Source organism: Scheffersomyces spartinae, assembly GCF_019049425.1.
Source record: "Scheffersomyces spartinae strain ARV_011 chromosome Unknown scaffold_2, whole genome shotgun sequence".
Classification (NCBI taxonomy): Eukaryota; Fungi; Ascomycota; class Pichiomycetes; order Serinales; family Debaryomycetaceae; genus Lizanozyma; species Lizanozyma spartinae.
In genome coordinates this window covers 50,844-77,563 of record NW_025065049.1, presented here as the reverse complement: position 1 = coordinate 77,563, position 26,720 = coordinate 50,844, and the positions used below count along the sequence as shown (strand labels likewise).

General features: G+C 39.6%; 6 protein-coding genes across 6 annotated transcripts; 2 read left to right on the top strand and 4 right to left on the bottom strand.

Annotated features, from left to right (window-relative positions):
* Window positions 1–94: 94 nt before the first annotated feature.
* KQ657_002080 (uncharacterized protein) lies at window positions 95–868 on the bottom strand (the record flags this gene model as incomplete). Its single annotated transcript, XM_043192855.1, has 2 exons — window positions 95–822; window positions 865–868. The coding sequence occupies 2 exons, from the start codon at window positions 866–868 to the stop codon at window positions 95–97; spliced, it is 732 nt and encodes a 243-aa protein (XP_043051243.1).
* A 230-nt stretch (window positions 869–1,098) lies between these two features.
* On the bottom strand, window positions 1,099–6,519 carry BUD5 (Ras family guanine nucleotide exchange factor; the record flags this gene model as incomplete). The annotated part of the gene is made up of 3 exons (XM_043192854.1): window positions 1,099–1,996; window positions 2,163–2,171; window positions 2,228–6,519. 3 exons carry the CDS (start codon window positions 6,517–6,519, stop codon window positions 1,099–1,101), a joined length of 5,199 nt encoding a protein of 1,732 aa, XP_043051242.1.
* A 1,319-nt stretch (window positions 6,520–7,838) lies between these two features.
* On the bottom strand, window positions 7,839–12,401 carry CDR1_2 (pleiotropic drug resistance family ABC transporter; the record flags this gene model as incomplete). Its single annotated transcript, XM_043192853.1, has 1 exon — window positions 7,839–12,401. One exon carries the CDS (start codon window positions 12,399–12,401, stop codon window positions 7,839–7,841), a length of 4,563 nt encoding a protein of 1,520 aa, XP_043051241.1.
* Window positions 12,402–13,381: 980 nt separating this feature from the next.
* Window positions 13,382–15,095, top strand: KQ657_002077 (uncharacterized protein; the record flags this gene model as incomplete). Its single annotated transcript, XM_043192852.1, has 2 exons — window positions 13,382–13,439; window positions 14,662–15,095. The coding sequence occupies 2 exons, from the start codon at window positions 13,382–13,384 to the stop codon at window positions 15,093–15,095; spliced, it is 492 nt and encodes a 163-aa protein (XP_043051240.1).
* Window positions 15,096–15,349: 254 nt separating this feature from the next.
* On the bottom strand, window positions 15,350–19,885 carry CDR1_1 (pleiotropic drug resistance family ABC transporter; the record flags this gene model as incomplete). Its single annotated transcript, XM_043192851.1, has 1 exon — window positions 15,350–19,885. The coding sequence occupies one exon, from the start codon at window positions 19,883–19,885 to the stop codon at window positions 15,350–15,352; it is 4,536 nt and encodes a 1,511-aa protein (XP_043051239.1).
* A 1,766-nt stretch (window positions 19,886–21,651) lies between these two features.
* Window positions 21,652–26,453, top strand: KQ657_002075 (RNA helicase; the record flags this gene model as incomplete). The annotated part of the gene is made up of 2 exons (XM_043192850.1): window positions 21,652–21,681; window positions 23,025–26,453. The coding sequence occupies 2 exons, from the start codon at window positions 21,652–21,654 to the stop codon at window positions 26,451–26,453; spliced, it is 3,459 nt and encodes a 1,152-aa protein (XP_043051238.1).
* Between the last annotated feature and the right edge of the window lie 267 nt (window positions 26,454–26,720).

The following is a 26,720-nucleotide window of genomic DNA, read 5'->3' as shown; positions in this document are numbered from 1 at the left end:
TTCCCGCTTTGGGATGTCCGGGTAACCATCTGGTGATTTTTAGGACATAAAGCCTAATTAAGTAAAAATTTGACATATCTATTCATATATAATATTAAAGAAGATCCTCGGTAATATCATCATCCACATATTCATCATCCTTGTTCATTCTATAAATAGTCATGAACATGCTTCCCATATTCAAGATGGTCATGCACCAATCAGGTACGGCGACTTTGTACAACTCCAACAAGTTGAAAGACAAATCCATAAAGTTCCCTACCAATTCAATGTATAGCATAGACTTGTCAAAACGTAAGTCCTTTAGAACCTTTTCATATCGTGCCCCCAAACGAGTATCATCGATCTTCCCCACCAATTTCAACTCTGTTTCTACCTTGCGTTCTCTACGGAGAACATTAAGCAACTGAGTGATGGTTTTTCGTATCAAAAATACCAATATCACAACCCAGAGCTTATTGGTGTGAGTAAGTACTCTCTGGAGTATTTTGGGGAAGTAAGGCATGTGCAGAATCAAATGCAAGTTATCCAATAGGTTCCCTAATGATTCTAATACGGCAACCACAACACGTTCCAAATGTTTAAACCGAGATGCTGGGACGACAGTAGAAACTCTTTTCCCCTTTGATAGTAGACAAGACTCCGATGTCTGGACACTTGATACTTGAAGCTTGGTGTATAGAGGACTGAACTTGGGCTTCGGAAGTCGTTGGAACTTTCTTATATGTTGTGGTGGTGTTGATAGCTTTTGAGCAAACAGTGAAAGCTTATTAAGTTGTTCCGGAGTGATATTCTGATTTCCCCTCTGTTGTTCCTTGACGGCTAGTTTTAGAATGTCTTCGACAATCTGTTGCTTGGATTTACTCATTAGCCTTAGCTATATCGTAGTCGGTTTAAAGTACCTTTTGCCTTTACACTGACAAAACGTGATATTTGAATTGTCTCCACGGATTAAGGTGATGTGCGACACAAAATGTCGCGTAAATGCGACCAATGTCGTGTTTTACCCCACTCTTATGCCGAGGACTACGCAACAGTTACACCACCATCAACAGCTCAGACTTCTTCAACAGACACTGTAGGGTCCTAGTGGTAACATTACCACATTTTGGATATAATGACTGGAAGCTTACTGCGTTTGAGCGGCTCTTCAATCCCTGTAGGCAACTTTCCCAGGACCAAAGTCACCCTCTCATCATTACCAAGATGCAAAGAGAATAGAGCACTGGAGATCTCAAACCCATCTGCGACCGGGTCAACGGTGATTGAATCTCCAGCCAAATGGTCTTTCAAAAGCTGACAGAGTAATTGGAGTCTTTGGCCTTGACCCTGGAACGGGTTAGCAGATTCATCAAAGTTGGTGGGGAGACCTTGTGACTCCAACCGGTTGTTCTCTTCTGTAATTGTATTGACTCTGTGTTCTAAATCTGCTAGCGTTTCATGAGTATTCTCTGTGCTGTTTAAAATAGTATTGACTTCGCTCAATTGACTGTTCTTGGTGTCCAACTCCTTCTCAAGTTGGTCTGTCTGAAGTAACTGGAAATCTTTCCCGACACTGGTTGACTTCAATTTGGCCTCCATCTCAACTCTTCTGGCCTCCATCTTTGCAAGTACCAGCTTCACGCTCGTCATGCGCTCTTGAAGCTGTTCGTAGATACTTGTTGTCTCTGATGCCAACGCCTCAAATGCCTTCACCCCTTCTTGTAAACGTGAGTTGGCTTGTTCAAGATCAGACTCACGGGTTTCAGTCTCACTACGGGCTTTCCTCATGGTCTCTTCGCTTACTTCGCCTCCATTATCAAAGTCACTGACGCGTCTAAGAAACTTGTCTTTGGTTTCTCGTTCCAAGTACCCAAACTTGAGTCGCTTCAAACGCGTCTCAGCATTGAACACCTCTTCCTCAACTTGTTCCACGGGTCTGGCCCCTTCAAACTCACTCTCATACCCAAGAAACAGATACGTCAATCCCTTCTCGAGGGTCTCGAACTCAGCAACACTATTATTCTGCATATGGGAAGAGTGTGGTGGTATATATCGTAAGAGTATTTTGTTACATATAGTTCGCAATAACTGTTGATGTTTTCAATCACTTTCGGATCATTGTTTTTCCCTTTCTATTGAGTATGTGTTTGATATATTTATCCGATAATATATATACTTACCTTGAATGTCTACATTAATCCGTACAATCGATATGCATTAATATAGTACAACTGAATATAGTCACGTTTGCTCTTTGGGTTGAATCAAACAACTGAGCTTCCATGTTCTGTCTTCTTCATTCTTATTCACCTGATAAACCTTCCAAAGCTCAAGCAAAATCAACTCTTGTAAAGGCATTAGCGGAGTCAACTGGTTCTGGGACCCTTCACTGACATAAGGGATTTGAAGCATCTCTATGTCTGCAATAATCCGAGTTATCTTCAAGTATTTATCGATGTTGATGAGCTTCAGCTTCAAAAATGTATTGGCCTTACGATAATTGGGGTTCCCGTCAGTGACAAATGTCAAGTCTTGAAGGAACAACAGGAAATATGGTACAACTGGCAACCCCACATCATTGGATAAAAGAAAGTTTCTGATCTTGGTTCGGTAGACATTATAGTTCTTATCGGGTTGTATGATCCCACTTAAATAATCATAAAGTTCCTTATATTTTTCACTGACTTGAGTCCAAACCTCGGTAAGTCTAGTAACCAAATGAGATTGTAAACTGGCTATAATGGCTGCTAGGGAGTTGAAATTCCGAAGATATAAACATGAGATGGCTATTTTCAACCAGGTTTTGATAATGTTAACTCTCATTTTAGTAGGGACTTGAGGTTGGAGAACCGACTCTAACACATAACTTGAAAGACAATTGGTAAATAAGAGCAGTCTTCTAACGTTTGGTGCCAAATTCAAATTAGCTCTTCTGGCAGTGAAGTTTTCATTTAATAATTCTTCCGGGCCAACAGAACAGAATATAGCACTTTCAATAATTGTCATTTGTTTAGCCACTTCCAACCCATTATAATCCAATAGATTAGGACGAGAATTGGTCAAGGGGAAAGACCTCTCGCAAATCAGGTACCAATTTTGAATTGTAGAGGATAAACTATTTGATTTGGTCCAATTGGAGCCAAGCACTTGACGAAATCCAAACAATATTTTCTCCACTGAATTCAATTGGTTTCGAGTTAAAAGCAAGGCATTGGACGTTTGGCTGAATGGAACAGGCAAAATGGATGACCGTACAGAACTAGATGTATTAATCCGAGATAAATCATAATCATCAACCAATGAAAACCTTGAATTGGAGTTACTCAACGATCCTCCTAAACTTGAAGTCTTTCTAATCAATTTGGTAGCAGATATCTTACGACAAACCAATTGTGTTGTCTTGCTTGATGATGATGTACCCACGCCAGCGCTGTTCTGATTGCTTGATGCTAACTTTGCTGCTATCTCTATAAGCTTAATTGATTCCAAAGGTAAATGGTTTGAAATTCCTTCATTGAAGAAGTTGATCAAAGTGGTCAATAATACTCTATCAGTTTCCTCGTCCCAATACGATTCCAACCATAATTGGAACATTTTAACAATCAACCTTCTTCTATTTTTCAATTTGATCAGCTGCTCCACTTCTCTGGGTTCAAATTTGATGTCAAACCTACTTATCAACTCTTCCAAAAAGTCAATGCTGGGAGCAAAGCTTCTAAAGCAAATGAAGAATGTAGAAACAAAAAAGTACTCTGGTGGAGAGTTCTCATTAGTTAAAGTGAAGACCAACCCTTTGAATGAAGCCCCTAACAAATTACCATTGCTGTCCACCAATAATTCGTCATCTTGCTTAAAATAACTACTTCCTCCAGTGGATAACACGTTATTATCATCATCATCATCATCATCATCTTTAGTAAATTTCTTAAACTCGTCCAGCTTACTAAACTTGCTTCCTTCGTCTATCAAAATGTCGTTAAGGAAATTCATACCATCTGCTGTTAAAGAAGTTCTACCAGCTCTCATATGATTATATGATTTTAATTGGCTGATTCTCTTGTTGGCTGTAGATGTTTCCTTGCGCATGGCTGGAGTCGTCGTCGTTGAGGTCGTTTCTGATCCAACCTTAAGTGACAGTTCGTTGGTAACAGCAAGGGAACATTTCTTTATGAATTCTTGAGGATTAAATTTCATCTTGGAATAATCAGGATACGATCTTTCGTTACTTAATTTGAAATCTCCAGAAACCTCCAACAATTTCCGAATTCCATTAATAGTAATGCTTATACCCTTCACCAAACGGCATGAAATATCAATCAATTCCGCTCCTTCTTTAGAAAATGTGTAAGTGGTTGCAATGGCAGGAGGATTTAACAAAGATGATGATGTTCCACTAGCATCTGTTGTCTTTGTGGTCAACTCATTACCTCCTTCTTGCTTATTACTAACTAATTGCTTAACTTTAGACACAAGGTTACTAACAAGTGCCAATACGTTATCCAAAGAAGAATCCAAATCTTGAGGCTTATCATTAGTAACAAGAACAGATCCAGATTTACTTATGAATAGCAATTCCCTCAATAGCAAAATTATTTGGTGTGTTAAGTTTTCCAAATATTCAAACCCCACAGGATTATGTTCAATCAAATCCAATCTACCAATAAATAACGCCAAATACAGAATAAGCACACTGTGAATCTCGGTAATTCTTTGCTTTGCCATGGGAGGCTTTGATAAAAGAGGGTAATTGTTGACAGCAACCTTGATAAGAATTTGGCGTGATTCAATGGACCAAACTTTCAAAAAGGTGAATGCTTTCCTTGAAACTTGGTAAATCATTAACGTTAAGATTTCAATCTTGTTGAAGTTAGAAGTACCTTTAAATTCATTGGCTTTCACCATTAATTTGTACCAATCTGCTAATAAGGACTTTCTATGTTTTCTAACAACAGGTTTCTTGGTAACTATCTCATTGGATCTGGATAAACAATCTGTCAGTTGGAGTAAAAGCCTAACTCCATCTCGAATAGAATTAATTACCTTTACACTAAAGGTATATTTGTCGTGTCTATTCTTACGACTCAATGGGTTGATAAGGAACTTACCACATGCATGAAATAATGGCTGCAAATAAGCATTATGTTCTTCATCATCTTCATCGAGAACCGCAATTGTGAAATAATTCATAGGAATCCAACCTCTCTCCAAGGTATCAATTAATGTAACTTCCCCCCATCCACTATCATCGATAGTGTGAACAAATGCCAAATCATCCTTTTCAAAGGATAGACAAATCAGAGCATCTGATTCCAGTTGAAGTGTAGTAGAATCAAAGGAATGTAATGCACGGATAAATAGGGTGGATAAATCATCATCATCACCATCACCGGGATATTCTTCTTCGTTGTCATTATGTTTCAATTCTGATTCTTCATTGGAATGGTATGGCACTTCTTCATCTACAATTGCGGTATTATGGCTTATTCCGGTGGTATTTGCTGGGATATTCAACAATAATTCCTCGTTCTGGTGGATTGGACCCCGAGGAGAATGGCCGGAAACCTCATAATTATGGTACAGTTTCAACCTTGTTATCTCCGATTGGTTTGAAGTTGTTGAAATTGAGCTTAATTCCAGAATCAGATTGGAATCATTATTGGAATGGATTTCTCTGGGAGAAATAAACGAATTGTTATCATGAATTTTGGCGTAGTAGATGGATTTCCTATGACTTTGCAGGTACAATTCTTGTTGTTTGGGATGTTTGGAAGCCAATTCAACATTTTGTTGGAACGACGAAAGAAATTGATAAGAATTATTGGAAGTATGCTGTCTTTCCAAGGTCAATGAAAGTCTTTTGAATTTAGAAGATAAATCTTGTTGAGGTAATAGCAGACTTGAATTACTGCTACTGTTTCTATGATTAAAGTTGTTATCTCCTCCCATTATCGGAGTCTTCTGGTCATCTATTGGATCATCCATATTATTACCTTGTCGTATGAGTGGTGTAGCATCTTCATCCTTGTAAGGGTTGTTGCTGTGGCGGTGGCCATCGCCAACTTCACTACCACTAGTTGTATCTATGTGATTGGAGTCTGTGGAAGAATCGTTGGCAGAATAATGCTCATGGTTGATACTTTTGTTGCTGCTAGTACTGCGGTCATCGTCAGTACCGTTACGTAGTAAGGATTCGTTAATGCTAGTGAAACTCATGTCTGCTCCGATTCTGGCCCCTGATTCAGTGGTGAACTTAAAGGGTTTGGTGGTAGCCACTTTGGGTTGAGAGCTTGTGGCAGAAGACTGGGAATCTGAACCGGTTGTGTTGATCAGAATGTGACTTTTTGCCATTTTGTACTCCTCTTCATCGTCATCATCATCATCGTCGTCGTCGTCATCGTGGACTTCTTCGATACCAAATTCGTCAACCTCCGAGGTGGGAGGTAGACTGGGTCGATGGTGGAATGAGAATTCTGATTCGAGAGGCAGATACACTGACGACGACTGACTGAGATGTTTCGGTTGGTTAAGTTCATCCATCTATACTTGAGCTGAAACCGTTGATATTGTGATGTGTTGATGTTTGATATCTGGTGTGATGTGTCTTTTATGCTGTGGTGTGTTGTGTCTGTTGTGTCTGTTGTGTCCGTTGTGTCTGTTGTGTTGTGCTGATGCTTGTCTGGGTCTTCCGGCTCCATTCGACACGAAGAAGATGAGTTCCTCCTTCAAGGGTCCTCTCAACAAGAAGAACAGCGGGGTGGAGATTCAATAATTCGCGTAGTGGATTGAAGTCGAATTACGTACGGCCAACGCGCTCCGTCCTATACAGTAACGACAAAGATACACCAGAATGAAACCTAATGGTAGCAGTAAGTACTAGCAGTATATACAAGTGGTACCAGTAGTAGGTGCTAGTAGTGTGAGTAGTATGTAGTGGTATTTACTAGTGGTATCTAGTAGTGTGGTTAATGTATGTGGTTAATGTATGTAGCTATTAAACGTAGATATTGTACAACTTATGTGACTTGACATATGTTGATGCTATGGAATTCCTTGAGTAATACCTTCAGGTATCACCACTTTGAATCTCTACCTTTCCTCCATGAGGCGTGTATTGTTTCGGAGGCCACCACCGCCAGATTGGGTATCCCCCCTTTTCTGGAGCACCAGCGTTGCCGTATTGGGTTCAAACAAAATTGCTGGATCTCGTTACATCATCGCCAGTTAGCAAGGATCAGCTACAGAGCTACAGACAGCTATAGTGGGGCACCGGAGAGAGTAGTAGGGTTATACAGATCAGTCGCATTAGCACATATTGTCGAGTCATAGCTCGGTCGACGTTGAGTCTTTCGGTCGACGTTGCACGGCAGTCGCATTTTTACAACTCCGTTCAACCATCGTTCCATCTGATTACTGCCACCAGGCGTGTGGACTTCCTCTTTATACAATACAGTCGTGTTGTTTCTCTCTTGGATATTATTCTTAACCACATTCTTCCCGTTATTACTGCTGTTATTGTTACGCACGATCTATACCATAATCTATCAATCAATCAATCAATCATTGATGCTTGTTGATCACACATCGACCTACGCGGTGAACTTCTAATTGGAATCTACGTCGTGGACTCTTTGGGATTTTTCCATTCCTTCGTTGTCTGCTTTGGGACATCTATTGCCGGTTCCGGCGTTTGTGCAAGTTCCAGACCCCAATGTATGGCTTTTAGAACAGGGCCGGGCTACTCCATAGCCACCTGTGACGTATTACAGTTGTACAGTAATTAAGTCTTAGTATATTTCTTATATTAGTATAGCAAGGTATTAATTAAATATGATGAATCGTTATATATATATCTTGACTTAAGCCTTCTTTTGACGAGTTCCCTTAGGCACACGAGCCAAGTAGTAACATAAAACAGTACCAATGATATTCACAGCAATAAAACAAATGAAGATACCCCAGTTTCTCCATCTTTGAGAGTAAAAGGCAGATAATGAGCCCAAATACGAATTGGTATCGGCAAGACGACAGAACTCACAAGTAGTAGTCGACAGTGGATCGACAAGATATCCTGAATTTGTCTTGATGTATGCAGCCAAATATTCTTGACATGTTTGGCCACTGGGGGCAGGAAACGCAATCAATTCATCCTTGGAACAGACAACGTTGGTATTGGCAAGCGATCCAACTAAAACACCTTGAATCCAATATGTGAATGGGTTGGCTCTGTACATAAAGATCCAGAAACCGGGTAATGAAGCTTTGGGGGCCATGGCACCACAGAATAAAAGACACATAGTGAACAAAAAGTTGGCCAAATTACCAGCATTTTCAATCAACTCGTTGAAAGACATCATCCATTGAGAAATGGTACCAGTGTAAATGTAAAAGGCAACGAAATACATCCAAACCATAGCTCCTCTTTCATTCACAGCATTAGTAGGCTCGGCATTTCTGTAAACCCCAACTGGGTAGTACCAACAGAAGAATGAAAAGGTACCAGAAACAACTTGAAATGGCATTTCAGCAGCAACTTGACCCAAAATGAAAATAGCCCAACTAAAAGTACGTGATGGAGCTTCTCTAACTTCATAAATCTCACGTTGTCTCACGAAATATGGCAACATTTGTTGCACATAAGTACTGTAAGGAATCAAACACATAAAAACGGAGAATAATTGATTCTGTAACCCTTGAACTGAAGTACCAGCCTTGAAGAAAGCAAAACCATTGAAAATCATAGAAGAAACAACCAAAAAGAACTTGGAGTAAACATAAGTAGGTGTTCTCCAGTTCTGGACAATAGCACGCCATGTAACAATTCCAAATTGCTTCCAAAGTGGAGCAGCATATGTCTTTTGAGACTGTTCATCTGCTTCCTTAGGAATAGCTCCTAATTGGGTTTCCATACGGTTTAACTCGGCTTGAACATCTTGGTATTCAGTGGAATTTCTCCAAACTTCATGGTAGTCTTGGTTAGCATGAGACCCAGGTGCAGCTCCGATAACTTCCAACATCCATTCGGCAGGGTTGGCTTCCTTAGGACATGGATGAGCACCATACTTTTCAAAATAGTTGATCAATACCAGAGAGTTTTCACCCAAGTCACCAAAATAAACAGTCTTACCACCTTTTTGCAAGAACAATAAACGGTCAAATTCCTTCATCAAAATAGCTGAAGGTTGATGGATTGTACACAAAATAGCTTGACCGTGATCAGCCAACTTTCTTAACAACTTACAGACGGCCCAAGCAGTTTGAGAGTCCAAACCAGAAGTAGGTTCATCCAAGAAGACCAACAACTTTGGTTTGGCAGCTAATTCAACACCAATAGTCAATCTCTTACGTTGCTCGACATTCAAACCTTCACCAGCAACACCGACTAATGCGTCAGCATATTCGTACATTTCCAACAAGTCAATAACGTACTCAACGTAATCATCCTTTTCCTTCTTAGATACATGAGATGGTTGTCTCAAATAAGCTGAGAATCTCAAGGCTTCTCTAACAGTAGAAGCAGCTAAATGGATATCTTGTTGTTGAGCATAACCAATAGATCTTTGGAAAGAATTGTCCAATGGCTTACCATTGACCAATCTAACACCATCGGTGATAATACCAGAAGTAACACGTTCGGACAAACAGTTCAATAATGTGGTCTTACCGGCACCAGATGCACCCATTAAAGCAGTGACTTGACCAGGCTTAACCCAACCGTCAACATGATTCAAAATGACTCTGTCTTCAGCCTTGATCTTAACTTGGTAAGTCAAATCACGCCAGTGAAAGATTTCTCTTTCACTCTTTCCATTACTAATGGATTCAGATGAAGAACTGTCGCCCTTGGAACTTTCAATCTTTTCCTTGTGTGAAATAGGTTCGTGTGGTGCACCATCTTCAATATCACCCTTTGATCTTAACAACTTTTCTTGCTTCTTTTGCTTCTTCAAAGATCCACTCAAAAACAAAGTGATTTCACCCTTTTGCATAGAGCCCTTATTTGTCTCGGTCAAAATCAAATAAATAGCAAGGAAGAAGATAACGAAACCAACAGCAATACCAAAATTTCTCCATTTGTGGGCATGGTAGTATTTAAACGAGATAGCAATGTAATCAGAACCGTTCACAACGGAGGAACCTGGCTTTGCACCAGCAACCAAACAAACACGTTGATTCATAGGAACATTGGCATATTCTGGACCCAGAGGCAAAAATGTCAGACATTCGAATTCACGATTGTGGAATTCATTAACCATAAGCGATTCGAAAATATAACCAACTGGGTTAATATAGTTAATCCATCTGGACCAGCCCAACATGTAAGGAGTTGGAATGACGAAACCAGTGAAAATAACCATAGCCATAAGTAAAACATTTGCTGGGGTCATAGCACCTGCAAGCGAAGTAGACACAGCACCAATAGCACGGAACAAATGAGACATGACCAAAGTACAAGTGAAACAGAAAAGCAAATAAATGAAAAAGTTACCAGCAGTACGACGTAAATTGGCCATAAAGTACAACGTAATGTTGAACCCCAAGGACATACCAACTTTAACAGGCAATTCAGTAATAATCGACGCTAGAGCATCTGCTGAAGGACGATATAAGGCATATTGCTTTTGCTTCTCAACAATATTACGAGCTTCAAAAAGAGCAATAATTTCCAACAAAGAACTGAAAGCATTGAACAAAAGGCCAAAGAATAAAACAGATCCTCTATAGAAAAAGGAATTGGTATTGGGTTGCAAATTGTAAAAGACGGACGACAACAACAAAGCCATGATAACTTGCGAGGCAACAGAGAAAATGGTGATGGAAGGGTCACCCTTTGTCCTCAACCAATTACGGTGCATAATATAACGCACTTGCATGTAGAAGGAAACAACATAAGGGGATTTGTGTGGTAAATGATCGGCTTGTCTGGCTTTATGGGATTCCTCATAGGCAATAGCATTGGTATTACCATCAGTGTGGTTGATGTGACTATCGATACGACGAATAAGCAGATCATAATCAGCAGATGCCTTCCAATATTCATCAAACTCCTTAGCGGTACGAGGTACCTTGTTTTCATAACCAGGCTTGACAATTCTTTCGGCTGGGTTGGTCAATGAAGTCAAGAAATCAGCTGTGGTTTGACGTTGTGGACAAATGTAACCCATTTCTTCGAAATAAGCTCTAGCTCTGGTAGCCTTACCGAAAAAGATTTGGTAACCTTCGTACAAGACGATAACATTGTCAAACAAGTCATAAGCGTCTTGAGAACATTGATATATGGCAATCAATGGGGTGGCTTCTAAAATGGTAGCAGAAGTCTTCAAAGCTCTGATGAATTCCAATGCAGTGGCAGCATCTAACCCTCTAGTAGCATTATCCCAACATTGAAGGTTAGCACCAGATAAAGAAGCTTCGGCAATGGAAACTCTCTTACGTTCACCACCAGAGACACCTCTGATAAAATCATTACCAACTTGGGTATTACGAGTATGCAGCAAACCGTACATAGCCATGTAGACGGATGCCATGTGTTTAGCATAGGTTTCTCTATCGATTTCCCCTCTGTTCTTTGGGGTTCTCAATCTAGCAGCAAAGTCCAAGGTATCTCCAACGGTCAAGTGGGGAAAATGGACATCTGTTTCTGCAGAATAGATCACATCTCCACGATAGATGGTGTTTATATCTTGAGGCGAAATCCCATCATAAGTGATATGGGATTCTGGGGCCACTTCAAACCCATATGTATGAGAAGCAAGGGTCTTTAAAAGTGTTGTACACCCAGAACCAGGTCTACCTAAAACGACAGTGACTTCACCGGGTCTAACAAACCCATCCATTGGCTTCAAAATGTCGAAATAGGCCAGTTGAGGAGGTTTCTTGATGCTTCTATAAAGAGTTGTCATGGCTTTCCAAATACCATTGGTAACTGTTGGCTGGTAATCTGAATCACTGGCAATACCGCTACATCTCAAGTTCCGGTAAGCCACCCCTAATTTGGAAGGTTTATAGTAGTCAGGATCTGAATCATACAACTTTCTCAAGTTTTTAACCCAATACTTAGCTTCGAAATCAGGCAGACTTGGGTTTAGTTTGGGATCAATTTCTGGTTCATTCTCAGCATTGAATGGCGCGACCCCGGGAACCTGGGACATGTGAGTCAAGTACTTTGCCAAGTCATATTCTGTGGCTTCGGTTGCGTTAGTTTGACGTCTGGAAAGAGTTCTAACAATCTGACCCACTTGTTGTGCCACCTGGGCGTCAAAACCTTGATATTCTAATTCATCTTCTTCTTCTTCGGACTCCTCGTCGTCTTCTCCTTCTCCAAACACTTCAGTTTTGGGTGTATTATCACTAACACCACCACCGGGTGATGATGCTACACCATCTTCACCATAACCTGTTTCAGGAGGAGGTAAAGACATGTTGGACAGATACAGTATACTAACTTTAAACAAACTGAAAGAAAATTCCACTTGCGATTTAACATTAGGGTTGGGGTTGGTCAGGGCATTATATACATTTTTTCAATGATGTGCTCTTTTCTCCGTCTTGTGGAATTATGCTCCGCATCCAGATTGTTAACTGCAATGAGATACACACAACCAAATTGGATAAGGCAAAGCCCAAACAACAACAAAAAAAAATAATAAGTTTGAGTAACAATCAAGCCAAAGAAGGTAACAAGCCCATTAATATCATGGCATATACAAGACGTTAACAACCTTGAGACACAGACTCCGATGGCAAAAACGTTAAGCACATTGAGACAACAAGGCTTTAAGGATTTAAGGATTTTATTTAGTGCCGGCGCACTGTCGTAAATCATAATAATAATAATAATGGTATCTCCGTGTTAGCAGGCATTAGCCGGGCCCGGACATATCTCTAATTTAGATTGTAGAATTTACTTGGTATCGAATTGCCATGTTTGTACACACATGTTGGGGGACTTTGTTGTTGCATTCACTTGCTTTTGGCTAGAACGAGGGGGGGGGTACAATAAGGCTGTAGTCGTTCCAGTTGCCCCGCTTCTTTCTCATATTCTTACTCATTTCGATCTTTTACATGTGTTAGGTCACTACTTTCTTCATTGCTTTCTTCTTTCGAGTGTGTATCGTTTGGATGGCTATGGTATGGTATGATATCTAAATCTGGGTATGTTAATTAATGGATTGCGCATCGTATCAATCTTGTTTCTCACGGGACATGCGTCTGAAGAGTTCCATACATATGCGTCGGGAATTACGCTTATGCATCCGCCCTCCGGATTTTAGGATTTAATCACTCATCGGAATATGACCTTAATCTGGCAATTGTTGCGAACCGTAAAACTAAAGTGCGTCGGACGTAAAGCCATATTTAGAAACAGCGGAAAAACTCACTAAAGCTAATAATAAACCACATGTCTGCAACCATATCTTCCTTTACTCCTACTTACCATCTTTCAACTTATCCGCTTTGTATATGTAGGTTTGTTCAATGCTTAAAGTTCCGTAACCCCTTCCGTATTCGTCACTCTAAGCCATATTGAATTTATATTTGGCGCACAGCCAAATTGTAGTACTATCATCCGTACAACTGCGATAAAGTCATCATGTACGTCAAATATTCATCTGCTTGTATGTTATGATTCGGGACTTTGGTACCTGAAAGGCACGGAGAATAACTGTTTCCGCCGTTCGTTCCTAGTCAAATCGTTTACTGCCTCAAATAAAATCTTTAGCGTAATCGATCATGGTCTAGAGTATATATTCTACACTTTATAGGTGCGTATTACCTGTGATTACTATGGTTTACACGTAATTCGACCTTTTGATCATAGTAATATAGGTTTTCGGATACTAAAAACGCTGTTTAGTTCCCGAAAAGACGGACCCATCTTTCATTCCGTAATTAACTTCCGAAATCATATTAAAATCCGTGTCCGGAGAACAATTGTCTGCCCATGCAGCAAAAAAATAGTAAAATCTTCTACGTCAACCTGCGGCAATTGATCTTAATGTTCGTTCGCGACTTTTGTATTTGAAACATGCGCACGTGATCAAAGTTATGAATTCTTGCAGTTATAACAATGCAAAGGTGAAAGCAACACGACCACATTATGAATGGTTGGATCTAAAAGAACTTCGGTAACTACTCCGTGCAATGTTCTTGTGGCTATGTCTTTAATGGTTAAGGAATATATCGCTCATCAAACACCCAGTTAATTTGTTTAGTTAGAACTATATTTATGCTTAAATAGGTTGAAGGGTCGTTTATATCCAAGCGTTAGGAGCACAGGCTATTACTTCCATAGCTTTTGATTTGGAAATACATCTAGATGAGATTAGTCAATATTGGCAACCAACTCCTTCTTTAAAAACATTAAAGGCATCGGTGATGTCTTGTTTACCTCTGTGTGTGCCTACTTTGTCGTGGCATAGCGTGATCTGCATGCTAATAAACGTAGTGCTTTGTGCTTTATTTTATATCACGTGATCATGTGATAATGAACTACACCCCGTCTTCCTTATCGTCAACACCTTTCCTACACGAAGGCCAAGTCTAAGTAGGATGTAGGAGGATGGCAATTGGTGCTTGAAGAAGAGAGGACCCAAGTAGATTCTCCGGTCAGAAGATCAAGGCAAACAACAGCAGCAGCAGTACCAGTTGCGCTAGGGATACGTGTACGTAGATATGAAGTCCAATTGAAACTTAAGCAAGGAGATGTTGATCAATTCGAAGACGCCAACGATGTGGTAACGGTAGGACACATTCAAGACTTCAGATTCAACACTGTTCAGTTTCTTTCAATGCGTGTGTTTCTCTTTGTTGAAGCGAAGGATGTGAGGGTATCAGAGGAATTTGGTCCACTTAATAAAGAAAAGTATTTTACTTCTTATCAAGAGCCCATTCAATTGGCTTCTGTGTTGGATAAAGGGACGGTTGTTTCCAAGAATGGCTTTGATCAGGAAGTGAATGATATCTCTACTTTGTACGACATCTTTGTAAGTCGAAGAGCATCCACTGTAGATCGCAACATGAAGTTGTCACCGGAATTTAACTTCAATGATATGCTTAAAAGAGAAAGAACTGGAGTTCATGCGGTATCCTTATCGTGGGATGAGTGCACGTAAGAGACCGTTGTCCTCTGGATCAATAAAAAGAAAAATACAGGCTCAATCAAAAACTGATCAAGACGCAGTCAGGCCAGAATACGATGGCGTTATATCAATGATGATAATGACAGTTGCAATTGTTCAGTCATTGATCCTGAATCTTTATCAATAAAAGGTATCAATTATTATCTATGAACATTAAATAAAGTATTATAAACTATCACGAGGCTAATCAAAATCAAAAAAAAAAGAACTCGCACCTAAAACAAATATTACTTCTTCTTTTCTCTGTTACCCTTTGGCACTCTGGCCAACCAGTAAAAAGCAAAAGTACCAATAATGTTAACAGCAATGAAACAAAGGAAAATACCAAGGTTTCTCCACCTCTCACTGTATAATGTACTGACACTTCGTAAGAACTGGTTGGTACTATTTAAAGAACAGAACTCACAATTACTGGTAGCCAGCTCATTAACAAGGTACCCACCATTGGCAGATATATAGTTAGACATGTATTCACCACATGTTTGACCATTTGGAGGAGTAAGCGAAACCAACTCGTTTGACTTACACACGACAGGGGCGTTGGCCAAAGAACCGGCTAAAATACCTTGAACATTGTAAGTAAATGGGTTGCAGCGGTACATGAAGATCCAGAAACCTGGTAAAGCATCAGGACCAGCTAAGACACCACAGAAGTTCAAACACATACTGAACAACAAAACACACAAGTTAGCAGCGTTATCTGCCAACTCTATGAAGGCAATACACATCTGACCCATAGTACTGGTGTAGACATAGAAACCTGTAATAAGCAACCAAACTAATACACCTCTTTCATTAACGGCATTGGTGTATGTAGCATTCTGTTGCAATCCGACAGGGTAGTACCAAGTGAAGAATGATAAGGTACCCACAACGATTTGGAAGGGAATTTCAGCTGTGATTTGAGCTGCAATGAAGGCAACCCAACTGAAAGTACGAGAAGGAGCTTCTCTAACTTCATATAAATCACGAGCACTCACAAAGTATGGCAACATTTGCTGCACCAAAGTATTGAAGGGAATGTATGACATGAAGACGGAAAACATTTGATTCTGTAACCCTTGGATGGAAGTACCTGCTTTGTAGAACGAGAACCCATTGAAAAGGGATGAAGATATACAAAGGAAAAGTTTGGAGTAAATGTAAGTAGGAGTTCTCCAGTAGGAAACTATCACTCTCTTAGATGTGCAATAGTATTGAGTCCACATGTTGGCAGCATATTTCAAGTGAGATTGAGGGTCTTCTTCTTTTGGAATAGCACCTAATTCGATTTCCATACGGTTTAATTCATTTTGAACGTCTTGGTATTCGGTAGAATTCTTCCAAACTTCATGGTAGTCTTGGTTAGCATGAGACCCAGGTGCAGCTCCAATAACTTCTAACATCCATTCGGCAGGGTTGGCCTCCTTAGGACATGGATGAGCACCATACTTTTCAAAGTAACCAGTCAAAGTCTTGAAGTTCTTTCCTAATTCACCAAAGTAAACAGTCTTACCACCTTTTTGCAAGAATAATAAACGGTCAAATTCTTCTAGCAAAATAGCTGAAGGTTGATGGATTGTACACAAAATAGCTTGACCGTGATCAGCCAACTTTCTTAACAACTTACAGACGGCCCAAGCAGTTTGAGAGTCCAAACCAGAAGTAGGTTCATCCAAGAAAAGCAACAACTTTGGTTTGGCAGCTAATTCAACACCAATAGTCAATCTCTTACGTTGCTCGACATTCAAACCTTCACCAGCAACACCGACTAATGCGTCAGCATATTCGTACATTTCCAACAAGTCAATAACGTACTCAACGTAGTCCTCCTTTTCCTTCTTAGATACATGAGATGGTTGTCTCAAATAAGCTGAGAATCTCAAGGCTTCTCTGACGGTTGAGGTTGGCAAGTGTAAATCTTGTTGCTGAGCATAACCAATAGATCTTTGGAAAGAATTGTCCAATGGCTTACCATTGACCAATCTAACACCATCGGTGATAACACCAGTAGTAACACGTTCGGACAAACAGTTCAATAATGTGGTTTTACCGGCACCAGATGCACCCATTAAAGCGGTAATTTGACCAGGCTTAACCCAACCGTCAACATGATTCAAAATGACTCTGTCTTCAGTTTTGATCTTAACTTGGTAAGTCAAATCACGCCAGTGGAAGATTTCTCTATCATTGTTACTTCCATTGACACTTCCAGATGCGGAACTATCACCGGTTGCTTCCTTTGTAGCCTCTATTTGATCACGGTGACTAATTTTCTCTTCAACAGTTGAACTAGCTATCTCTAAATCTTGATCCAAGGCATTCTTTTCAGAATTACCAATAGCACCTTGTTTCTCGGCACTCTTTCTGTGCATCTCCTTTTGCTTCTTTAAAGAACCTCTAAGGAAGAATGTGATTTCACCCTTTTGCATAGAACCTTTGTTACTTTCTGTCAAGTAAATGTAAATAAACAAAAAGAAAAACACATAAGCAACAACAATACCCCAGTTTCTCCATTTGTGAGAGATGTAGTACTTGAAAGAAGTGGCAATATAATCGGAACCATTCACAAAGGCATTCCCTTCTTTAGAACCAGCAACATTACAAACAGTAGCGTCCAGGCCCTCGACATAACCGGGGCCATTAGGAACGTATGAAGCACATTTGAACTCTCTGTTACTAAACTCGTTAACCATAAGTGACTCAAAGACGTAACCGACTGGGTTGATGTAGTTGATCCATCTGGACCAACCCAACATATTAGGAGTTGGAATAACGAAACCAGTGTAAATCACCATCGCCATAAGTAAAACATTTGCTGGGGTCATAGCACCTGCAATAGACGTCGAAACAGCACCAATTGAACGGAATAAATGAGACATGACCAAAGTACATGTGAAACAAATCAACCAATAGAAAAAGAAAGCACCAGCAGTTCTTCTAAAGTTAACCATAAAGTAGAAAATGATATTGAAAGCTGCAGATTGCACAAGTTTCACTGGTAATTCCGTAATAATTGATGCAAGTGCATCAGCAGATGGACGATATAATGCATACTGTTTCTGTTTCTCGACAATTGGTCTAGCTTCAAAAAGTGACATAATTTCCAAAAGAGAACCAAAAGCGTTGAACAAAACAGCAAAGAAAAGGGAAGCACCACGATAATAGAAAGAACCAGTAGTTTGATTTAAATTGTAAAAAACAGACGATAAAATCAAACCCATAACACCTTGACCGACAACAGAAAATAAGGGGATGGAAGGATCTCCTTTCATTCTCTTGAAGTTACGTTGCATAATGTACTTAACTTGCATACTGAATGAAACAGTGTAAGGTGATTTGGAGGAAATGTGATTCGATTGTCTAGCAACGTGGGAATCATGGTAGGCAGCCTTATTTTCTGCAGTTGAGTTTTCTTCAATGTACTTATCAATCTTGCTACACAACTTTTGGTAGTCTGTAGAGCTCTTCCAATATTCATCAAATTCCTTAGCGGTACGAGGTACCTTGCTTTCATAACCAGGCTTGACAATTCTTTCGGCTGGGTTGGTCAATGAAGTCAAGAAATCAGCTGTGGTTTGACGTTGTGGACAAATGTAACCCATCTCTTCAAAATATGCCTTAGCTCTACTGGTTTTACCAAAGTAGATTTGATAACCTTCATACAATACAACAGCATTGTCAAACAAGTCATAAGCGTCTTGAGAACATTGATATATGGCAATCAATGGGGTGGCTTCTAAAATGGTAGCAGAAGTCTTCAAAGCTCTGATGAATTCCAATGCAGTGGCAGCATCTAACCCTCTAGTAGCATTATCCCAACATTGAAGGTTAGCACCAGATAAAGAAGCTTCGGCAATGGAAACTCTCTTACGTTCACCACCAGAGACACCTCTGATAAAATCATTACCAACTTGGGTATTACGGGTATGCAGCAAACCGTACATAGCCATGTAGACGGATGCCATGTGTTGGGCGTATACTTCTCTGTCAATGTCACCTCTATTTTGAGGAGTTCTCAATCTGGCAGCAAAGTCCAAAGTATCACCAACAGACAAGTGAGGGAAATGGATATCAGTTTCTGCAGAATAAATCACCTCACCTCTATAATTAGTATTGATTTCGTGGGGTGTTAAACCATCGTATGAGATAATTGAGTTGGGGTCAACTTCAAAACCATATGTTTGAGAGGCAAGTGTACGCAAAAGTGTGGTACAACCAGAACCAGGTCTACCCAAAACAACTGTAACTTCACCAGGTCTGACAAGACCATCCATTGGCTTTAGAATATCAAAGTAAGCCAGTTGTGGGGGTTTTTTCAAGATTCTTGAGCCGTCCATCATATACTTCCAAAGGCCATTGGTAACGGTAGGTTGATAATCAGAGTCACTTGCAATACCGCTACATCTCAAGTTACGGTAAGCAACACCCAATTTGGAAGGTTTGTAGTAGTCTGGATCAGTGTCTCTTAACTTTCTCATGTTCTTAACCCAAAACTTAGCTTCAAATAAGTCCAGTGCAGGATCCAAGCGGGGATCAACGTCACCATTGTAAGGTGCTTCCCCAGGAACTTGAGACATGTTGGTCAAATAACGAGCCAAATCATAAGTTTTCACCCTGGAAATTGAAGTGCCGCCAACATTCAGACCACTATGAGAAACAGTTCTAGCAAGATTTAGAACTTGGTGTCCTACTCCATTGTCGAATCCCTGGTATTCTGAGAGATTGTCTTCATCTTCATCAGACGTCGATGAGCGTGTTGAATTGTCTTTAACAACACTCATTGGTTGATTGGTAACAAGTCTAAAGTTATTCACTAAGTTTTTCTTTATGTTTTTTCAATCATTTAGGGATTAGCCAACCTTATATATCTATAAAGCATAAGGTGTGATCTGGAATTATATGACACCCGGTTGTTAGTAAAGTGGCACTGGTGTCTGTTTATGGTGTCATCGGAATTATTGCGATGCGGATTTAAGGCTACCAGACAAAATTGGTGTCTGATATTGTACTGTACATACTGTGTTTGAAACCAAGAAATGTCAGGCCTTAAACATTACTATAGGTGTACGGAACATTGCCGTCCTTACGGATACTAGCCACAGCCTTCATTTCAGCTTGACCTTTATTTGCAATAATACGTATTGTATTTTTTGAGCCCAGAATGTTACTTTTGAACTTGCTTTAGATGTATATTACTTTTCTTCCGTCGTCATCCCCCACGAGGTGGAGATAATCTTATATGTAGGAATGTCTGTTTTGCAGCCATGTGTTAGGAAAAGGAGTGGTTAAATACAGGCTGGTGTCTTTGAGGTTGCAAAAATTGTTCTCTGAAGTTACTACTTTTCTTTGTTGATGGTCAAATACCCTTGATTTATTTTGTTTTCTTATGAGCTATACATAGAAACCCAACCCATGTGAAAAAAGAGAAGGCTAATATATATATTTGAAATGTTGGTTTGATGACCTCATACAGACATATTGAAGTACCGAAATTTTTCCGCCTTTTTGTTTTAATTATTATTTAACTATTATAGTATTAGAAGGAACCACTGTATGTCACGATAAGTTTTATCAACGACGGAATCTGATTTTGGAATCCACATTTTTTGGTCTAATTAGCCAGAAGAAAAAAACTCATCTAATGCTGATGAAGTGTAGTTATAAAGCATGTTATGGCTGCCCCACGTTGGTCAACGTTTTTTACCAGACAGCACTTAAACTTTAGCAATATTCCCAAAATCCACGTCAGAGTTTTCAAACAAAAAAGGTACTAATAAATTGATTACGGAACTCTCAAACGTATCCTTTTAGGCTTCCTTCTACTGTTCCTGATGCATTATCCTCGGACCCAAACAACGATGCACGTATAATAATAGGAACATAGATGAAGAACAGTATAGTATGTTTTAGTTCCTAGCACTCTGTAGCAATAACAGACGTATGACATACAATGTGGAAATAAATTTTCTTACAGAATAGGTCTTTCGAACAAAGTCATCCACTATCCAATTTTAACCGTATATTGAAAGTGCACAGCTCAACCAAGTTTTATCGTTGAAGGGGACTTCCTCAACACTGTGACCCCAATCTTTTTAGACAATTGTATATTTCTATTCTTGCAACAAAAAGATCCTTTTGCGCTTAAAAGTGTGTAGAAAAGTGTTAGATTTGTAGTTTTCATTTTATAAAGTTTATGAAAGACTCTCTTTTTGTTTTAACCAAATCCAGGTTGACATTGGCTGGCCTATTTGAGCCAAAACGTGTAAGAAAAGGAAATTCTTCAAAGCTGAGGTCTCTGCTCCCGAAAAAAGGAAACTGTCAAATGAAAATAAAAACCAAGAGTACGGAGACATCGAGATGATATCCAGTTAAAGGTTCGTTTTGAATATAGCTGACATGTGACAATGTCGGCTTAATCATAGATTGATGTATTTTAAATTCTATTGAAACGTTTGCCTTTTCTAAGTCCTCAAATAGTGTGACTTAACTGGCCCATACGTCATTAATAGCACGAACATCATTAGCGATCATACAATTAACAGGTCCCATGGGAGCTTCTTGTCGTGTCACGTGCCATGTAGTTAAAATTTTAAAACTTCAGTGTTCGATTGAAGTTTGGTTATCATTCATTGTCTCAAGCCGAGGGAATGGATTTTAGTGCCTTCTGTGTGCTTGAAGTGGCAGTAAATGTGTTTACCGTAAGTACCATTTGAAGATGATATAATAAGTAATCGTTAGTGTTTCGACAGGTTAAATATCGGAGTGTGAAAACTGTTGTGAAACATTCTATGTGTGTTATAGTATCATGTATACGACAGAATACAAAATTCCGACACGGAGGTTAAATGAGAAGAGTCCAGAAGGAAAGGTTTAACTACTTTGCTATTACATTTCCTCTTCAGGTCATTGTGTACAGTTGACGATTTAGTATTATCGAAGATCAGACATTACATTATACACGAGAGGTTTTGTAAACATAAACATAAGAACAAACCTTCCAAAACCTCAACATTAGTAGGTTTCCATAGTTAAACTTTTCAGACACCACAGAGAATGTACTTCAGACAATTTTCGGAACATATTTTTTTCCGGATTCCGGAACTTAAGCTTACACTCCGTTCCGGGGTTTAACAGCCGTTCCTTCTCCACTTGCTGATGAGTAATACGGAGCCACCTATTCGTACAGATAACGTCCCGGATATTTTTAACTTTGATCCCCTGGCAGTTTAGTAATGTCGTTCACATTACCGTAGTAGGTCCGTATGCATTACGTCATAAATCAGTTTGACGTCTACTTTGATCTATCGATATATACAATATTATTCTTCCAAACTAAATCAGGTGGCATTACCCGGACACAGAGTAAGCCTCGACAAATTATTTTACTCCACAATTAAATAACTAATTCTACACTACTATTTTAGTACTGTATCTTTGATAGTTTCCTAATAACGCTGGCAGGCAACAATCAACATTACAACATTACTTAATGAAGTCGTGTCATGTCGAAGAATTATTAAGCAGTGCAAACATTAGGTGTACGCGCCGTTCATTCTCTCCCCATCCAATTGATAACCACATAGATTTTCACATTTATCATTCTTAGATTTTAAGCACATAGTCACGTGTCAAAGAATGTTTTATGACGTTCTGCACTATAATTTCCATATATTTCATGCGTTCATAATGAAGTTGCACATTACCCTCTTTTTTATGGGTTACCCGGACACATTACAAAATTTGTGGTCTTCGAATTTGGAGATGAAGTAAACGATAAAACAGTCAATGAGGGCAATAAGCCAATCAATCCAATTGCTGTTATACATTGGCTAGATGCTGACATTATTCACGTGCAAAACGTGTAGTCAGACATTTGACTATTCTTCCATTCACTCTCACCTACTGCAAACCAGACACAAGTCAGCATCCATTCAATCTGAAGAAGCAGATGGCGAAAGTGAAGACGTTGCTTGCGAAGAGTGTGGCAATAACAACATCCATCAGTTAGTTCTACAGAGATCTGGACTCTCTGATCTTTCACTTTTATGTACTGATTGTTGTGAGCCTCTGTCTTCTGTTCCTGGTGACAAGGTTGTCAACTACTCTCTTTCCAATGGGTCCTTCTTTGCAAAGTTGCCTATGTATTTGAAATTACGTGATTTAAGTTGTGATATTTGTCAAGCAATAGATGTGACTTTGTATGTTCCCAATAGAGACGGATCTACTCCCAAATCTGCCAGTGGTGTTACTGGTTCTGGTTCTGGTTCTGGTAGTGCTGAGGCTGCTCTCTGTGTTTGTATGAACTGTTTAGGTGACGATGCCGAAGAGTTGATATCAACGGGTAAGTTCATTGGCGATAACAATGACCAGTTCTTGTACCAATTGTTTGGAATCAAGGAGTTCCAAAGCAAGTTCAAAGGTTCGGCAAGAGGTAAAGGTAAGGGAAGGCGTAGCAAAGGAAAAGGCGTTGGTGGACGAGAAAGACGTCCTAGACGTGAGAAACCTGTGGATGCACAGAAATTAAAACAAATAGAATATTATCATACAATGATGGAGAGAAAGAAGCAATTTGACACAGGTAACACTGTGAAAGCAGTTGGAGCTGGTAAGGTTAATTCTCCTGTCGTTAATAATAAGCGGTCTACTTCATCACCAAGTCCAAGAGTCACTCCAAGAGTCACTCCAACATCAAGTGGTAGAAATTCGCCTTTACTGAAGTCGAAATCTGAATCACGATCTACCAAAGCATCCAAATTTTCATCAGACTCACGGCGATCCAGCAACTTCACCTCAGATGCATCCTTAAGTTCAAATAACAAAAAAGTGAATTCTTCAAAGCCAAAAGGAAACTCTGGGGGCTCAGGAAAACCAGAGAGTACAAAGAAATCCAACCCACCAACTGATGCTAGCAAAAAAACGGCCAAAAGTAATGGCAAACCTCAAAAACCTGAGAAACCCACCAGGAGTAATGACAGCCGCAAAAGCATAAAAGAAACAACCAATACGTCTATTCTCAACGGAAAACACAGTAAACCTGAGCAGATTGTTCCCAAACTGAAGGCTGAACAGCCATTTAAGCCTGACAAAGCTGTGCAACAGGGCCGTAAACCAGGTAGAGTGGAAATTCTGATGAATAAGCAACTCAAGTCTACAAAGCCTAGCTCCAACACACCTGTCAAGACTGACAAAGCAGTGATTGTTGAAGATACTTCTGTAGATTCCAAGAAACCCATTCCCGACTTTAAGTATCCTGATGGGATCCGACCATACGTTCCTTCGAAGACACTCAAATTGCAATATGATACGATGGACGATTACTTCAATGAAATCGGACATTATCTTTTTCTTGAGCAGCAAGCTGATTCCGAATCAAAATATATACACCCAAATGAAATGGAAATAGAATGGTATCAGGAACAAGACCAAAAACATAGTCAGTATAAGGTTAATCTTGAAATGACACCCGAATTTACTGAAAGATTTATTCCCAAAAGTCAGCAATTTAAAAAGACTCCCTTCTCCAATGATCAATCCATTTTCTTGGTATTGAATAATGAAGTTGCTTGGTCAGGTCAAGTTGTGGTTTCTGAAGGTGGAGCATCTAAAGGTAAAGGAGGGAAGGGAAAGAGAGGTTCTCCTAAACGTGGCCCATCAAGAGCTCCCAAAAGGAACATGTTTGAGATGATTGTGTCGTTACATCCATGGAATAGCCAACCTTTACCCTTACAGGCGCATATCAAACATCTTACGCTTTTACCAGCATCTGTTCCTATAAGTCGTGTTTTCATGGCTATGAGCAAAGTTGATAACCCACAGTTTATTAAGATGTTATTGGGGCATGAGCCTATTAAGCAGATAGACTTCAAGAACTACTTGAACTTCACCAGGGATTCTTTAAATGCTTCACAGAAGATTGCCATTCAATCCGTGCTTAACAATTCCATTACTGTTCTTCAAGGACCTCCAGGAACAGGTAAAACTTCTACTATCTACGAGATTATATTGCAATTGCTTGATAACTTGAGTACTTACCCCATTTTGGTTGTTGCAGCTTCGAATATTGCAGTTGATAACATTGCTGAGAAGCTTATGAAGGACCATGGAAGACATATACTCAGAATTACATCTGCAGAGAAGGAAACAGAGTACAATCGTGATCATCCCTTGGCATCTATCTGTTTACATCACAGAACTAACAATGATATGCCTGAGCATTTTAAGGAAGTTGCACGTTCCCTAAGAAGCGGGGGACGTGAGCCTGTTTCGGCGAACCAGTATCAGAAGTATATTCAACAGTTGATTCGCTTGAATGATAAGCACATTGCCCAGGCACATGTTATTTTCACCACGACTGTTGTAGCTGGTGGAAACCAATTGAAGGCTATTAGCAAGTTGCCTGTTGTTATTATGGATGAATCGACTCAATCTTCGGAGGCATCGACGTTGATTCCTTTATCGATGCCTGGTGTTCGGAGGTTTGTGATGGTTGGAGATCAAAAGCAATTGAGTGGGTTCTCTCAAGTGTCTAATTTGTCAGTTTCACTTTTTGAAAGAGTAATTCTCAATGGTTCCTACAAGAAGATACACATGTTGGATACTCAATATCGTATGCATCCTGCCATCAGTGATTTCCCGAGAAGAGTGGTGTACAATAATTTATTGAAGGACGGAATTGATGCATCCCATAGGAAAATGGAAGGTATACCGAGCAACCCAGTGTTCTTCTGGAATACTGGAGGGAAATGTAGTGAAGGACGGGTCCGTGTTCGGTATAGAGAAGATGCGGGATTCTCCTTTTCCAACCAAGGGGAAGCTAAACGGATTGTTACAATTTTAACCAAGTTAATATATGAGAAGAACATCCCCCGTTCAAGTATCGGAATTGTCACACCTTATTCCGGCCAAAGAAACTTAATCTCGAGTATTTTAGCAGAGAATGAGTTGATAAATCCAGACAAATTAGACATCCAAGAGGAAATTGACAGAGACGATTTCTTTGAGTCTGCAACAACAATCAACTACAACAACAATAATAATAATGGTAAACAGAATAGAAAAAATGGTACTATTCAAATTGTTAATGGTATAATGGTTGCTTCAATTGATGCGTTCCAAGGTCGTGAAAAGGACTTCATGGTAATGTCGTGCGTAAGATCAAATGACACAAATCAAATTGGGTTCCTTGCAGACGAAAGAAGATTGAATGTTGCATTAACCAGAGCTAAATTCGGGTTGATTCTTGTTGGAGATTACAAGTGCTTATCGAATGGAAGTGCACTTTGGAAACAATATTTGAATGATTTGGAGTCAAAGGGATCGGTGAATGACGCAATTGAATTCACGTACTAGATTAGTCCTCTTGTAAATAGTTTAGCAAAGAGGCTGTATTAAGGTTTCATAGTAACTGTCCTGTATAATGTGATCAAGGCGGTGATGTTGGTAGTCACGTGACACATCCTTTAAATGGTAGTCACATACGGCTTTAGCATTCACTAGAGAGGTATACAAATTGTATTCTTCAAGTAGCTATCTACTAGAAACTTATAGCGTAATCATTGAGCGATTCTAAAACGACGACGAAGTAAAAATGAAGTGAGTTTATCTGTTATGTTTATG